Source organism: Megascapheus bottae, chromosome 15, assembly GCF_031878675.1.
Source record: "Megascapheus bottae isolate mThoBot1 chromosome 15, mThoBot2.hap1, whole genome shotgun sequence".
NCBI lineage: Eukaryota > Metazoa > Chordata > Mammalia > Rodentia > Geomyidae > Megascapheus > Megascapheus bottae.
This window is the reverse complement of record NC_143523.1, coordinates 23,695,810-23,713,894: the sequence shown is the minus strand read 5'-3', so window position 1 is coordinate 23,713,894 and position 18,085 is coordinate 23,695,810. Positions and strand designations below refer to the sequence as shown.

The following is an 18,085-nucleotide window of genomic DNA, read 5'->3' as shown; positions in this document are numbered from 1 at the left end:
GGTAAAAAATTATTTCTTTTTGGACAATATCACCCCTTCTTTCACTGGAATTCAGCCCTTTAAAATATAGAATTTTCAAGAACAAAAAAAAATTATGAGGCATGCAATGAAATAAGAATGTGTAATCCAGACTCAAATGGTGAAAATAGTCAATAGAAACTCCCTTGGGACAGTTTATTATTAGACTTTACAGAGGACTTCAAAATTACTATAATGAATGCCTTCAAAGCACTAAAAGAAGGAATAAACAATTAATGAAGTTTAGTGCTGTTGAAGTGGCAGATAGGAATAAAGAGAAACCATAAAAATAGTGTCAAATGGAAATTGTGGAACTGAGAAGAACTAGCCATAAGAGACTTCGATGAGATTAGTAGAAACAACAGAGACCAATGGGATTCTGAAAGAACCATATTGAGAAAGTTTCTATATGAAGTTAAGTTAGTATTAACTATAAAATTTGCAGCACTATTTACCATAGCAAATATATGGAACCAACCCAGATGTCCCTCAGTTGATGAGTGGATCAACAAGATGTGGTATTTGTACACAATGGAATTCTACGCTGCTGTCAGAAAGAATGACATTGCCCCATTTGTTAGGAAATGGAAAGACTTAGAAAAGATCATATTAAGTGAAGTAAGCCAGACTCAAAGGAACTTAGGCTCAATGGTTTCCCTCATTTATAAAAATTAGTATACATCTAAGATTCTCCTAGCAAAAATGAAAGGATCTCTAGGATATAGAAACATAAGCTATATAATGAATGATTGTTGTTCTTAAGGTACTATGTTATCTCTCATCTCTTTTGCTGTCCCTTGGTTATCTCATATTGTTACAGTATCTCACTTTGTTACATGATATATTGGATATATTTGTATTTGGTTATTTGAAATTGGATAGGGAAGGGGGGAAAACAAGATGAGGAGTGGGGGGAGGGGGGAGGGAAATGGGGACCAAGACATGTGAAAGGGTATCAATGTATGGGAATTAATGCACCATCTATCTGGCAAATATCATGTAACCCTTCTATTAATTACAATAAAAATATATGAAAAAATAAAAAAATAAAATATTAAAAAAAATTTAACTAGCACTACTCTCTAAATAGGGTATGATAATACTGTAATTTGATAGAAAAATCCTATATTTATATAGCACAAATGACCCCAACTAAGCAAAATACTTCTGAAGAAAAAGACATATTGGAGATGTCACCATTTCAGATTTCAAAGTGTATTATTACACAACAACAAAGCAACATGGTACTTGCACAAACATAAATACAAAGACCTAGGGGAGTGAGTTGAGAACACAACCATAGCTCCATGATTCTCAAGAATGATGCCCCCCAAAAATATGCTAGAGAAAAGACAGCCTCTTCTAAAAATGGTGCTGGGAAAACTGGATAGCCACATGTAGAAGATCAAAACCAGATGTCTGTCCCTTATCTTACATAATAATCATTTCAAAACAGATAAAAGACTTTAATTTAGGACCTAAATCTTTGAAACTCCTTGAAAAGTATAGGAAAAACATTTTAAGATATAACCAATGACTTTCTGAATAGGATTCTACTCGTGTGAAATATCTGTTATGATTGATAAGTCAATACTGAGACATTACTATAATAATATCTATAAAATTTAATTCTCTGGAACTGAAGTCTACAGCTTACATCACACTGTGCTTTATGTATTATATCCTAGTAGAGGCTTTGCAAGGCGCATAATGTTATACATTTACAGTGGCAATACCACTCAGAACAAGTTGATCAATACAAGCAGCCCACATGTGGCCCATATTTGTTCCTCTCTCAATCCCTCCCATAAGAAATGTCTGTTGAGTGATTCTGTATGTATGTTTTTACCTTTTTGTGATGTCGCATAGTTACAATAATAGCTCAAAAGTCTTTAAAATTAATTTTATTGCTAGGAAATCTGGGTGGGAGAATGAATTTTATTTAAAATTTATTTTTGAGTTAACTAACTTTTGTCAAATAAGGAGCTTCTTAGAGATATTTCCGTACATGCACCTAGGCACTTAGGAAAAGATTCACCCCAGCCCAGGAGTGTTGCCTACTAAGAGAGTGCCTGCCTGGTATGCATGAAGACCTAGGTTCGATTCCTCAGTACCACATACATGGAAAAAGCCAGAAGTGCTGCTGTGCCTCAAATGGTAGAGCTCTAGCCTTGAGAAAGCTTAAGGACAGTGCTCAGGCCCTGAGTTCAAGCCCCAAGACTTGCAAAAAGAAAAAGATTCGCTCCTACATCATATTCTTTTTCTTTTCCTTCTTCCTACCCCCTCTTTTCAAAAAGCATTTGGTGGATATCATTATGCTAAATTTGCATATGTATTCATACATATATGTATCCATCATACATGAATTCATACATGCATGTATGCAATGTCCTTAGATCCTCTTTACCCTGCCTCATCCTTCTTTCCCTCCCATAACTGACCTGTTCCTAGACAGTTCTCCATTCACATCCATGCCTCATTACAATGTTACAATTACTGTTACCCTCATCATCACTATTTTAGGTCTCTACTGCACAACTGATTGGAAACGTGTCATTTTTGACTTTTTATTTTGGCTCATAACATTCAATTTGATGATTGCCAGATCCATACATTTTCCTGCAGATGACATAATTTCACACAATTTCCTTTATGGCTACATAATATTCTAATATATAACACATTTGTCTCCGTGTGTGTGTGTGTGTGTGTGTGTGTGTGTGTGTGTGTGTGTGTGTCTATCTACCTCAGATTTTCTTTATTCATCCATTGGCTACTGGGTACATTGGTTGAGTCCATATTTTCAATGGTATGAACTTAGCTGCAACCAGCGTGGTTATGCAGGTATCTTTTCTGGTATATTGATTTATTCTCCATCAAATGTATGTCCACGAGTATGGCTCACAGGCTTTCTCCAGAGATGTGAAATTTGGCTTCATTTTGTGTGAACTGTTCCCGCTAGTGCATGTTCAATACTCTGAGTCCCAACCCAAAAATTATCCAAAACATGTTTTAGCCCCTTGCCAACCTAATATACCGAGCTCATATCATTGAGGTGACTGGTGTAGCTATAGATTCAGTCTTTGCTTTTACAGGTTATTGAAGTTTTTTTTAACGTATTTGAGAATAACAGGCAAGCATGCTATTAGATCATGTTAATTAGATGTGCTCTCTTTCATAGTACCCTGTTGTGAGCAAACAAGGCAGGTGTTTTGAGAAATGAATAGAAGGAAAATTGTTTGTTATATTTCTTGAAGTATCCATCAAACCACAACAATGGCTCTGTCAGTTAGAACAAGACAAATGAAGCCACTGATTATATCAATGATTCATCCCAACTTACACACAGGCAACAAGTTTTCCCACAAGAGCTTCCTTTGACTCTCCAGGAAACTAACCAGAATTTAAGTGATGTGTGGTTCTCCACTACAATAATTAACTCAAATAATGCACTTCAAACATCACTGCTTTCCCTTATTAATCAAGGCTAATTAAGTGCTTACAAAAGTAAATGTTGTATTTATCAATGAGTTTTTTCAATTTACATTTCACATTTCGCACATATTGTTTGTTGACTTAACAACTTCTATGATTTATAATTTAAACCTTTCAGTTTATAGAGTCTCTCCAGTTTTAGAATTTAACAACTTGGAAGCTTAGATCTAGGATGACTTAATAGCTCATTAGTATAAGTTTATCTTTCCCATTGCTTCAGGCAAGAAACTCCTGGAAACCAAGAAGTCTTGGTTCAGTATGTCACTCTGTTCCAGTGTTCTCTATGAAGCTATATAGAAGCAGGCCTGGCAAGAGCTTGTGTTAATCAGTTTCTTGTCACTGTGACAAATGCCTGACAGAAACAATTTAAGAGGAAGAAAAGATTTAGTTTGGTTTACAGTTTCAGAGGTTTCAAGTTTATTATTAGCCAACTGCTATTACTTTGAGCCTGAGGTGAGGCAGAATATTATAGCACAGGAGCATGCTGCAGAGTGTTCTCACTTCATGGTGGCCAGGAAAGAACGAGGGAGGAAGAGGGAGAGGAAGAGGGAAGAGGAAATGGAGGGAGAGAGGGAAGGGGAGAGGGAGAAGGAGAGAAAAGGAAGGAGGAGGGGAGAGGGAGGTGAGAGGAGGAGAAGGGGGGTAAAGGAGGAGAGGGGGAGGGTGAGAGGGGGGAAGGGGGAGGGGAAGAAGAAATAGGAGAGGGAAAGGGGAAGGGGGAGAGGAGAAGGGAGAGAGAAGCTGCCCAGGTTTCAGTGGTTCCTAAGGCCCTAAATTCGAGCCCCAGTACCACACACACACATACAGATTAACCATCTCAGAGTTCAAGGATATCCTTCCATTTCTACCTTATTATACTCAGCACACTGTTTTGCACAACAGGAGCACACAATATATTAAATACAATATTGATTAAATACCATTACAGTATTCATTTGGATGTGAGTGTCTGGAAAAGGAGAGAGGCAGAAGGTAAAAGGTAGGAAGCAGATAAGGAAAAGGAAAGGAGAAAATAAAGGAATTATGCTGTTCTACATTTTCCCTCTCCCACTCCCTCTCCTTCTCACCTAAATACTTAATCTATCTCCTGCCAAATGCAATTCTCTAAAGCTCTGAGCTGAGGCCCAGGCTCATAATTTATTTTATTTTATTATTTTTATTTATTTAATTTTTTTTGCCAGTCCTGGGGCTTGAACTCACTGTCCTTGGACACTTTTTGCTAAGGCTAGAGCTCTGCCACTTGAGCTACAGCATCACTTCTGGCTTTTTCTATATGTGTGGTACAGGAATTGAACCTGGGTCTTTGTGCATGCTAGGCCAACAGTCTTACCACTAGGCCAAACTCCTGGACCCTCATAATTAATTGGCAATGTTTTTGAAGACTAAGGTTTAACTTTAGGTTTAGGTTTCACACGAATATTACTGATTATATACACATATATACACGTACACATATATATAGAAAAATATAACTTCTAAATGTATGAATGTATATTTATATATTAGTATCTATACAATTGTAAGTTGAAAGTTTAATGAATGTTTTGTGGGTGAATAATAATCACTGAGTCTTCCAAAATAATCATATCTAAAGGGTTAAACTTTTTAAAGTCAGAAGTTGAAATTTGTCAAATCACTCAATAGATAGGCTCCAGGAAACTGAATTCTGTAACCAAATACAGAGGACAATAATGGATCCAGCAAGGCTGTGGACATATGACACTGATTCAACAATCAATTAAAGGTAGTTCATTCATTCGCAGAAGTGGGAAGATCTACTTAGGAAGTAAATTTATAATTAATAATGTAGTATAGCTACTGCATTATCTTAAGGTAATTTTTTTAAATCCAAGACTAGGACACAAACTCAGTACCTAACACTTTTGCACATTCGTTAGTTCTCTACGAATAAAGTCACACTCTAACCCCTGAAGGAAATTGTTCTCATTAAGAATAGCCTTCTTGAGAAAACAAATAAAAAATTTCACCACGTCTCTGGACTAGAGTTAGACTCAAATTCCTATATATTTCCAACATTGGAGTTTCAACTTCAAAATGCTTGTTTCATTTACTTTTAACTCACCAATGATTAATAAAGTTATAAAACATTACAATCATCACCCAGCTCTAATATGTTCTAGACTTTACAATTTATGGACATTTAGGGAAACCCTGTATAGTACAGAATAAAATTGTCTGAAGAAATTCTTCTTTTCATAGACGTTGACATCGTAAATATTCTTAATCTTCCTCTCTTGGTATTTTGTATGCCTTATATTACTAATTGGTAGCCCTCAGTATTCACTGATTTCAAAGGGGAAAAATGTATGTGAGTCCCTTGAACTTTAGCCACTTTGGTAAGAAACAATAAAAAAAAGTCTGCATTGGTTTTTTTGAATACAAGATTTACTCTGGAGATAAAATTCTTGTTAACAGGGTGTGGGAATGGGGAAGAATGAGTGATGACAAATGACTAGGTCTATTGTTCCTCTCTAAAGATAGAGATGCTGATTAAACTATTATCCCAGTCCAAAGAGATAAGGTTACAAAGAAGCAAATGGCAAGAAAACTGGAAAAACAAATCTAAGATGACCATGCATTTTTTTTTTCCTGAAGGAAAGGGGCTGAGTAGATACAACAGAAAATTCATGAGAAAAAAATATACTGGTTATCTATTTTTACCCTTTGGTTAATCTCATATTGTTATTGTATCTGACTTTGTTACCTCATATATTGTATATATGTTTATTTGTTCATTTGAAATAGGAAAAGGAAGAGGGGGTAAATAAGATGATTGGGAGGGGTTTAGAGGAGGGAAATGGGGACAAAAACATGAGAAGGGGTATCAATGGGTGAGAAGTAATGTACCTACTACCTGACAAATGTAACTGGCAAATGTAACTGTAATCTCTGTATACAATAAAAAAATTTTTTTAAAGAAATGATTCTAACCCAAGAGAAAACATTTGTAGTTGTAAAACAAATGAAAAGAAACAGCAAAATAATTCTTATTCCATCTCTAAAAGGTACTTCAAGGTGTGATCATTCATTAAAGTCATGTATGTTTGTGTGTGTGTGTGTGTGTGTGTGTGTGTGTGTGTGTGTGTGTGTATACTTTTTTTTTGGTCAATTGTGGGACTTGAACTCTGGGCCTGGCTGCTGTCCCTGAGCTCTTCAGCTCAAGGCTACCAACCTAACCCTTGAGCCACAATGCCGCTTCCAGTTTTCTGGTGGTTAATTGGAGATCAGAGTCTCACAAACTTTTGTGCCCAGGCTGGCTTTGAACCGTGATCCTCAGATCTCAGCCTACTGAGTGGCTAGGAGTAACTGGTGTGAGCCACCATGCCCAGCTACAAACACTTTTAAAAGAAAAGAGAGGACATCATTTAGACTTCCTGCATCTCAAAAATCATCTGTAGAAATGCTTGCAGAAACCTTACCAATACTTTGTACATCACTGAATTTCTAAATTCATGAATTTCATTCTTTTTCCATCTCTTCTTATTCCTATCACTGTTTTCTTATCGGTAACTGTACATTTTCCCTCTTCACGAATGACTTTTTTTTAATATTGTCACCTTTTCCCTTCTTTACGCCCAGTTTTTTCCCTCCCGACCCCCTCCACATTCATACCCCTGTTGAATTAGTTTACCATTTGTCCCACTATTTATTTCTGTGCTTCCCATTCACTTTTTACTTTGTAAAGTCCTGAAGAGACACTTCCTAGGATAAAGATGAGGATCATTCTGTGTCTGCTCACTCCAGATGACTAAACAACATGATTTTAATATAACTGGCTCCCTCTCTGAAGTATTCACAATGGTTTGAGGAAAAAAGATGAAGGGAATGCGGCAAGCTCTTAATAATTACAATAGAGAAATATGTGTACATCTCCCTAACCTCTCCCTGCCATTCTCACGCCACCAGATCAGTTCAATTGCACCAGATGAAGATTTATGTCAGGTAACTCAGAAATTCCACCAATCAAACTCTGGAGGAATTATTCCTACCAATCACCTGTTTTGGTTTGAATTGTTTTAGGCTTATCTTTTACTTATCGATTTTTTATTTTACAAAAAAAAATGTTTTAGTTAGGAAACAAAGCCAGAGCAAAGACAGACCATGTGGTTTTCCAGCTCAGCAGAAACTCTAGCACTCTTTAACTCGCCTTTAGATTCCCCGACCTGAGGAAAAGAAAGAAGAAAAAAAGAAAAGAGAAAAAAAAAAAAGACGAGGGAAGAAGATTCCAACTAACTGCTATTTCTCACAAGACCCTCTTTCTTTGCCATATTATTATGAGAACTTCAAATCCCAGAATGCAATAAATCCATGTATGAGTATACAATGATGTGTTCTCCAAAACTATGTTAGGCCAATGTTCTTTTGAATTATTCTATATGCACTGATTCATATAGACCAATGATTCTTAAAACACATACTGTACAATGAAATTCAGGCTGTGCAGACATTGTACCTGGCTTAACAGTGATTTATTAGTCATGAGTCACTATATATCTCCCCATTTCCAGTGGCATTTCCATTGGAAAAAAAATTGAGGTGACAAGATATAAGTATAAATTAAACTAGCTAAGTCTAGTGCCCTCTATTTGATCTTGGATCCTATGGACAGCCGGCTCAGTGGCCAAGCATCCCATCTGTTTTCCTGGCTAAGTGCCCTGGAGATGGAAACCAATTTTTTTTCACTCCCTTCAACTTGTCGATTCAGAGGAAATATATTTACTTACCATTGCCCAGTTCCCAAGAAATGTTATACTTTTTGCTGGCACTGTACTTCAACAGACTCAGGGCACTAGAACTGTTCCAGGAGTTATTGGGATTTCGACGCAGAGCGTTTAGCGCAAATATCAGGTGGAGTCCAGAGCAATCAGCGAAGTTATAAAGTTTGTCTAGAGACCTGGCTGGGAAGAAACAGAGAAAGGCTTGTAACTTTCAAATCAACATTTCAGCCAAATGGGAAGTATTAATTAGTATAAAAAGCCTTTCTATGAGCTTCCTGTAAATAGGGATTATACTAAGCAGTAAAAACTGAATTGCTGATATTTAAAAATTGGGGAAAAAATCACCATGCAGCTAGATCCTTAACTTTTTGGAACACTCAGAGGATCTGACCATGGAGGGTCAGATGGATGCTCCTCCATGTCATGACAAGAATCGTGTCTGGGCACAAAGTCAAGAAAAATGACTGGTTGGTGAGTTTTACAAATGAATTCGGTATATCAAGTCTTCGAAATCATCTCACTCAAGTCCATGTTTCTAATATTCCTGAGAACAGAAATATCATAACTATTATTAAAGATATGCTTATAATCAGACTGAGCCCAGATATCATCAGTTCTATAACCATAGGTCTCATTGTATGCCATTCTTTCACTTCTTTGTCACTATTCTTATCTTGCTCTCCCTTTCATTTATGTGAATTACTACAATGTCTATAGTTGCTTACCATTTTCTAGATTTTTCTCTTATTCATTCCAACCAGTTTCTTTCCTTGTTTTTTTTTCTTTCTTTCTTTTTTTTTTTTTTTTGGTTGGTCATGGGGTTTGAACTCTAGCATTTCAGCTCAAGGTTACCACCCTACCCTTTGAGCCACAGTGCCACTTCCACTTTTCTGGTGGTTAATTGGAGATAAGAGTCTCACAGACTTTCATGCTGGGCTGGCTTTGAACTGCAATCTCAGATCTCAGCCTCCTAAATTGCTAGGATTACAGGCGTGAGTCACCAATGCCCGGCTCCAACCAGTTTCTTGAATAACCATAGCAAATTTTCAAGACCTCTTTCTTCCTTAGCTCAAAGTCTCCACAACTCATTTATAATTTCTAGTTTAAACCTTCCTATTTCCCTAAAAGACTTCCTTGTTGATGATGTCAATTAGTTCTCTTGGTAACAGAACTTTCTATTCTATTAACCCTTCTTCTACTTATTCTCATTTCTTTTTAACAATATAGGTTTTACTTGTTCTTTTAGGCAATGTTTCCTAAGGTATGACTACACATGTAAAAAATACCATAGGTTAATAATTATGTGCACAGGTTCACATTCTTCTAGTACTCAATATCTAAGACCCCAGAGCAGAGTGTCTCAAATGGCTTCTATGAAATACTAGGGTTAAGAGGAGATGAAGAGTTACTCAAATTGCCCCATTAAAGATTTTGATGTAGGTATTTGGTTTTTTAAAGTGGGGTCATGGATATTGGTGTGAGTCTATGACTACAGTTTTCTTTTTTTTTTTTTGCCAGTCGTGGGCTTGAGCTCAGGGCCTGAGCACTGTCCTTGGACTTTCTCAAGGTTAGAGCTCTACCACTTGAGCCTCAGCACCACTTCTGGCTTTTTTCTATGTATGTGGTACCGAGGAATCGCACCTGGGTCTTCGTGCATGCCTGGCAACTACTCTACCACTAGGCCAAACTCCCAGCCCTATGACTACAATTTTCATCTTGTTATATATGTAAGAAAACATTTTTGAGCAGCATCAAAAACCCGAACAAAACTTTTCTCCTTTAAGCTGAAAATAAATCCATGTAAACTATCTCATAATCTACCCAGAATTAAGTACTTTGGCAAAATCAACAAATGGCTTAAGTCTCAGATTAAAGGGATAAACCTATTTATTTTTAGTTTTAAAACAGCCAAGTCAAAATGCATGTATAGCTTATCAAAGTGATAATAAAAAAACAATGTAAGTGTATGATCATTTTATAATTATCTACATGCCAGTAAGAAATGGTGTTTGAAGACATAAAATTGCAACTTAGTCTTTTATTTTGCTTATATGATTTAATGTATTGTTTTAGCTGCATTACTATTCAACATTATGAATACATTATTCTTATTCAAAATAACATAAGAGCAAATTTATACTTTTCATTTAAATGAAGATTAAAAAGCTTATCTTTACAAAAATTGTATCTCATTTTTGGCTTAAACTAGTGACTCAACAACAAAAAAGGTTGTATTTACTCTATAGGTTTTTTCTAATCCGTGAAGAGGAAAGAATGGAGTCAATTTCATTAGAGTTAGTATTCTTTGAGAAGAAGATGAAACCACATGAAAAGACAGGTGAAGAAAACTGGTCAAACAAAACATATTTTCAGAAAAATAGTACTTTTGATAGGAGGTGGATCTCTGGGGCTAAACCATCACCCTAGCATTCGACAGGCTTCACATACAATAATGTTCACACTCTCTTCTGTGAAGTCCCTTAAGGCTCACACTGTATCTTACCATATCCTTCAAAACCTCTACCACATCTCAGATTCTTCCACAAATTACCCAGAAGAGTTTCCATAGCCCAGATCTTTGTTTTTTTTTTAATTTTTTTTTTTTTGCCAGTCCTAGGCTTGAGCTCAGGGCCTGAGCACTTTCCTTGGACTTTCTCAAGGCTAGAGCTCTACTACTTGAGCCACAGCACTACATCCGGCTTTTCTTTTTCTATGTATGTGGTATGGAGGAATTGAACCTGGGTATTTGTGCATGCTAGGCAAGCACTCTACCTACCACTAGGCCAAACTCCGGCCAAAATCTTTTTTTTTTTTTCATTGTACAAGAGTGATCTAATATGAAATTGAAAGAAATCAAAGGGAGCACTGTATAAAATAATGATTACTAGTGTCAAAGATATTCTCTAGAGCTTATTCGAGAAGTATATCCATTTGAGTATAAAACAATGTAGCAGCTTCTTAACACTTATAATCTTCCTTGGATAGTCTTCTATCAGGTTCTATATGACTGATCTTTAAATATAACTTTTTACTCTTTCCACCAGAGGATTCCAGTAACACCCCCCCCCCCCCCCCCGAGCCAGGTTGCCTTGGCATTTTCCAGGAATGCGGCTCTGGCAGCATGATTTACCAGGCAGGTAACAAAGAGGAGCTGAATTGGAGAGGGATGTCAGAAAGTCTAGGCTGGGAAGTCATTTTTTACAGGCTCAGACAGTTGATGCTCTGAAAGTCCTTAAGATTTCTGAAGGACAAAGGATAGAAAAATAGCTGAAGACAAAAATCTTTAATGTTTCTTAAAACGGTCAGAAGAAGAAAAGGGAGGAGGGACAGAACAATTCAGTCTTAAGAAATTCCAAAGGTGGAAGTTGCAAGGAGTTTCTGGTCAATAGCAGCAGATGTGAATGATAAATAGAGGAAGGAGACAAGGACGGCAGAAACAATAAGTCGAGAACAAATAATACTCCCATGCAACCAACTTGTTGAAGTTCTAGGATAATACAAGGAAGAAAAGGAACAAATAGCAGATAGAGAAATATCCAAGATTGGCCTTTTAAATTTCCTGATCCAAGACTTCATTTTATCAAACAAACGAAGAAAAGAACCTCGCTGGGTAGTGATCAATAAATGCACACTGACATATGAAGGGCGATCATTTTCTGACATCTTTTGGAACTGACACTTAAGAAATAAAATGAAAATTCAACAACACATAGGACATTGCTTTTTTAACTTTCTTTTAATATATAGAAGGGTTATAGTTCTATTTGCCAGATAGAAGGTGCATTATTTCTCACACATTGATACCCCTTCTCAAGTTAACACCGCTTAACTCTTTAGTTCATTCAGTTATTGAGTCCCTTCTACATAGCAGAGAGTATTATTACTTCCAAGATGAGACAGTAAAGTTTCTTCACAACTCCATACTTAATAAGTCATCCCCTTATCAACACAAGCCAAAACAGGTCTTTTCTAGGACATGTTTCCTTTCCCTGGGGGTTAGAAGGCAGCTGGCATAAAGTATTGAGGACTGCCTGAGTATTTCAAGCTCTATGCCTTGTTGTTCATGAGATTTGATAATCTGTTCAATCTCTCGTGTGTTCACAGTTAGAGCAAACTGACACGAATGGCATCATTTCTTCTTCTGAATTCACTAGTGCTGTCTTACAGGAACTAAAGGGAATGGTCACAGGCCCAAGTCCTCAACCACACAGGAAAAGCTTTCTCCCAGCAGATTAAGGTTTTGACACAACAAAACAGTCACAAAGGGATAGTATATTCCTGTATTACCAGCCAAGAAAAGAAGAGGATTGAGTTCTTTAAAAAAAAAAAAAAAAAAAAAAAAAAGGAAATACACTTTTCTTTGTGATCCATGCTCACATAGTTGGTCCATAGAGTTACTGGGGTACTAGGGATTGATAACATGTGTGTTAAGTTAGAAATCCTCACCATTTTTTGGACAAACTTCATTAGTCTTTTCACCCCATGCTGTTAACAAGCCTTGCCTAGAATGTCCTTCCTCCTCTTGTCTTCACCTTTCTGTGCCGGAATCAATGGCTTCCTCTGTGAGAGCTTCCTAGCTCCCAGAAGCAGACACTTGGGTGGGAGAAGGGAGGGCGGTCCTTCCCATGATTTCTGCCAGCTCTTCATCTCCTCAGGTTAACAACAATAGCCAATCATGTTCACTGTCAGCTCTGCCTGTCTCGTGGGCAAGGCAGATTAGAGAATTTGCCAAAGAGCAGACATCACGTGTACGTTTTGAGCATCCAATCAGAATCTGGTACACAATAAACTTTAAAATGTGTCTGACACATACAGGTGTTATCTGGGTCATTCAACGCCATCTGTAATTTGTCTGTACCCTAATTTAGCCAACCTTGATTAACACTATTCGTTATACCAAATTCCCTTTAGATTATGTCTATTACTACAGACTGTATTTGTTTTTAAGTGTTTAGAGTGGATACTATGGGTAAAGCCTGGGTGACCATCCAACAGAGGCTTTAAGGACAAAGGAAACCAGGAGGGAAGGAGGGAGGGAGGAAGGGAGGGAGGGAGGGAGGGAGGGAGGGAGGGAGGGAGGGAGGGAGGGAGGGAAGAGAAATGGCAAAGTAGGAGCACTGTGAGGTGACTATGAACCAACGTTGCCCATTGAAATTCAGAGAGAGGAACCATTAGGTAAATTAGAAGCATTTGATTTAGTGAGTACAAACAGTTGGGGAGGATTTAATTGTAGCTATTACCTAGAGAACAGTTTGAAATTGCCTAGGTGAACACAGCCATTTCAGAAAGAGGGAGGATATCTCTAAACTGAGAGCAATTTTAATAGGAAGAGAAATATCACCAGGTTAGTCAGGGCAATGAAACCTTAACTAGGTTATAAAGAAATCAGCATAAATGTCTATAATTTAGCTAAAGCTGTTGAAATAGAATGAGATTTAGGAAATGTCTCTGAATAAAAATTACAACATGATCAGAAGACTCAGGAGTATAGACTAATGGGCTCATTAATCAGTTTAACTAGATTAAAGGGAAAACTGAGTGCCAGTAAGTACAGCGGGTCTTTGCATCACATTAAGAATCCATCTGAATACTGACAGGCTAAAAGTACGAGAAATACAGACATTAGAAAGAAACACATGTTTTAAAGATATGTACTCAAGAAACAAGTTTTATTAAAAATGTAAATAGATCAGATTTTAGAACTAGCTATCAAAAATTTAAATGCAGGGTCTCTTAGACCAAATAAGCCCAAATAAGTTAAAGTGGAATTGGAAATATCTATAAGATAGAAATCTTACCTAAAGATACATAGTTCATATAGAAATATAGATGCTTCTGTGCACACATTTAATATATGTATGTTTCTTAACTTTCCTAACATATACACTAGAGACAGATACACACACATCTATTTGTCTTTCTGTTCATCTTGCTTATTCTCAACAAAGCCAGGTATCATAGTTCATACCAGGATTCTGTGGGGACAGCAAGTGAATATCCCAGGCTCTCTACCCAACTTCCATACTTCAGTGGGGTACACACTGCTGTCAGGACTGAGTGGAAAAGCTGGTGTTGGTTCTATGTTTTTCCTCACCATATTTGCCCATGTGTTGTATGGATCCAAATCAATGCCTGGTCTGAGGGCCAGTGTTCCTCTTCCACCCTCCACCGCTGCCAGGGCTACCAGTGACAGACACTCTTGCCAGTGGGCCCTCAGTAGGGCCTGAGGAAATATCCACCACCACACCAGTGGCCACATAGTGAGTATCCCCATTCACTCTGGGCCCTATTCCTGACAAAGTCATTAGAAGGTCCCTACCCCTTTCTATTTCCTGGGGAGAATGGATGCTTTCAAGATCACAGCTAGAGATAAGGAACCCGTATTCAGAAGTTAAGGATAGTACATCAGAAATAGTTAACTCAATAGAAACACCAGTAAAAATTTATCCAATTATAATTTAATTATTTTTCTACTCTAATTCCTCTATATTTCCAGACTGTTCTTAATGAGACTCTAGGCCTTAATATTCTGAGTCTCAGATCCTGTGGGATCTGAGCATTGGATACAAGAATAATTTATGTGAAAATTAGTACACCATCAATAGAGAACCAGAGGATATCTCTTAGATTATTTCTCTTTCCCTAAACCAGTCCAGAATATTGGACAGACTTACTCTTGCATTTTCAGTAGTAACTCTTGAAAGAAATTTAGTCTAGATATCTCAAGAATGCATAGTAAAGACCCACCTTATAATGTATAATTCTCTGCTATTTCATTATGCATATTCATTGCAAACTGAATTTTCATAAAACTTTAACCCTCCGCAAGAAAGGTTCCTCCTGACAATATGTATCAGAACCTTTAAAAATACAGTTTTGACTCAAAAATGCCACTTTAATTTTTCCCTCTCAGGAAATATACAGAACTAGATGGCAAAGTGACAGGAGTGCCTATCACAGTTTTGCTCAGTGGGAGGTAGGGGCAGGATCTGGAAATAATGGAATAAATGAATTTATAGAATGAAATTCAATAAAGGCCTATAGTATTTTTGACATGTTAAAACTACTGCTATATTTTAAAGTGAAATAACAAATATGCTTTTTGTTGTTAGAAATAGCCCACCAAACAAATAATCCCAGCACTTCCAAAGTTTTCTGCATTAGCTCCAACCATGGGCTTTTGGTCTTATTTCAGGGTTAATGAAAACCTTTTAGATTCAGGTTAACACAAGAAAATCTGGATTAATTTTGATATACACATATATAATTTGTGGTATTCTCTGTATATTCCCATATGGACACATTCATGGATATATGCACATATCCCTACACATGCAGTAAAGGCAGAAAAGACATTACAGAACGAAGTAAAAAAAGGATGCAGTAACTGAACATTGGAGTCTAATGATCTTTTATAGCTCTCCTTGGCAAAGCTACTATAATATTCCAGACAAAATTTCCTATCTACTCTACATATCAAGCATGCTGGTGATTCAAGGGAACAGAGGTCTAGAAAGCCATGGGTATTATAACTGCCCAGACAAAGAATCACATCATTGTAAGCTGTGTGTGTACCACTTCTCGGCACTGGTCTACATTCATCAGTGTTACTTGGGATAGAAACCTCCAAACTCAGCTGAGCTATCAGAGACCTCTAGTGCTGGCTCTCAGCAGGCTCCCCCTCCATCCATCCCCCATCTACCCACTAATTGCTTTCTCCTTCTTTTAATCCTCATGGTGCTGGCAGGTGAGCCACAGAGGGATGGTGGGGAGAGGGGAAAGGGGAAACAGCAGGGCAGAGGCTGTAGTTTTAAGTGAAATCAGGTGTTGTCTTCCCTGAAGTGAGATCTGGAAAGTGTCAGTCGCTAAGTAACAGGCATTGGCAGGTGAACACAGATCCCCCCTGGGCTCAGGCGCCCCTTTCCCTGCATAACTATTTAGGCTTTCTCTTTTTCTCTTACATGCACCATTACCTTCATCTTCTCTTTAGAGTTCGTTGAGTAAGAATTTCCATTTTGTAGATATTCCTCTGACCTGATTCTAAGCATGTTGGAAATGGGAAAATTCTTTACAACAGAATCCACTCGTGTCAAACAAAACACTCTAGTTTTGTTGGTAAACTCTAGGAAAGGAGTACAAAAGAGTTCTTGGAAGAGTTGGGGAGACCCTATTGAATCCTGGCTCTCTTCTCCACTTGCTGAGAACTCTGCAGAGACAGCAATACACTTAATAAAGCTGAAGTACTATATAGAACAAGAGAACTTCTTCCTCTATTTTTCTTCTTCTAGGTCAGTCTGAAACTATTCCATGACAGAATTGCAATTCACATTGAAAACACACACATATGCATGTGCAAAGTTAGCATATGACCATTGTCATTGTGTTTGGTTGATTAACATAATATAACTGAACTAAGCAGTGATAGGGACGTTGGAGCAGTCTCACTTATCGAGGCTGTGGCTTCTTCCAGAGAGACAGCATCACCCTTACCCAAGGATCTGAAGCAAGAACCATTGGATGAAATATCCACCTCGTGAGTATGAGGATGGGGGTCAGTACCCGTGATTCTTTAGTCTAATTTTGCAAAATCTATAATGAAACCCAGTAAAATCTGCAGTTAGTTGACATTTTAAAAACAAGTTTGTGGGACAACCTCAGAACTTAAAATTTTGGAAAATTTACAGAATGACTACAGGAAAAAAAAGATGGACTAGGAGTGCTTGCTAAACCTTAACTAAAAATGCTCTATTAACTATCTCTCTTCTTCCTTTCTTTTTCTAGACAATCTTAAATAGACAGAGATGGTTGTATTGCCTACCTATATTCTGATACTTTAGCTACAAATTAAAATCTGAAAGTCTAGGGCTCTTCTGAAGTACATGTTAATTATATTGATTGTTTCTGTCTGAATGACTCACAGGTATATCAAACGTCACATGAGGAAAAAAAAAATCAAATCACCAGCCACTGCAATAGACCTAATTCTTTTCTGATATTCCCTGAATTAATGAATAAGTTATTTTTTAGTTATCTAGTAATTTCCACACCCCTGTCCTTCTCTCTTGCCTACCTCAAACAAAGCTGGTTTTCAAACCTAGCTGTGGCCGGGAGTTTGGCCACGTGGTAGAGTGCTTGCCTAGCATGCACAAAGACCCGGGTTTGATTCCTGGGTACCACATACATAGAAAAGCCAGAAGTGGTGCTATGGATCAAGGGGTAGAGTGCTAGTCTAGAGGAAAGCCCAAGGACAGTGTCCAGGCCCTGAGTTCAAGCCCCCAGGACTGACAAAAAAAAATTCCTAGCTATAAGGCCATTGTCCCCAGCCGTACTCTAATTAAAGCCACTATCTTATCCACATGAATTTCTGCCCTCCTCTCTCCATTTAGCATCATTGAATCCTTTCTCCCTGCTACAACATATGGAGTTTTCTAAAGAGCATGACTGCATATCATCTAAGTAGCATTCTTACCAAACACAAACAGAATATAACTGTAAATGAACAATCTCACAAGTCCATATTTATGTATAGTCTATAAGAAAACTGACCTGGACTCTTAAAAATATGGTCAAAAGTGTCAATGTCACCAAAGACAGAATATAATTGGGGTATATTAAAACAAACAAAAAAAGTGTAGGCACAATTCTTGCATGATTCAAGAACTGAATAGAAAAAAAGTGGAATGTGGACCCCCAAGAATAATTAGGAATAAAACTATGATTCAAAGCCTGTGATATTGAATCAATTGATGTTAGGTTTCCTAAATGTAGTGATGGTGTTGTTATGTAGAAGAATCTTTGTGTTGTTAGGAAATACATGCTAGAGAATTTGGGAA

General features: G+C 37.4%; 1 protein-coding gene across 1 annotated transcript in view; it reads right to left on the bottom strand.

Annotated features, from left to right (window-relative positions):
• Hpse2 (heparanase 2 (inactive)) overlaps positions 1-18,085 on the bottom strand; it is a 413,903-nt gene that overhangs the window by 167,039 nt on the left and 228,779 nt on the right. The window contains exon 4 of the mRNA XM_090346101.1: positions 8,259-8,432. Coding sequence (XP_090202227.1) covers positions 8,259-8,432 — 174 coding nt within the window. The remainder of the gene's footprint in view (positions 1-8,258; positions 8,433-18,085) is intronic.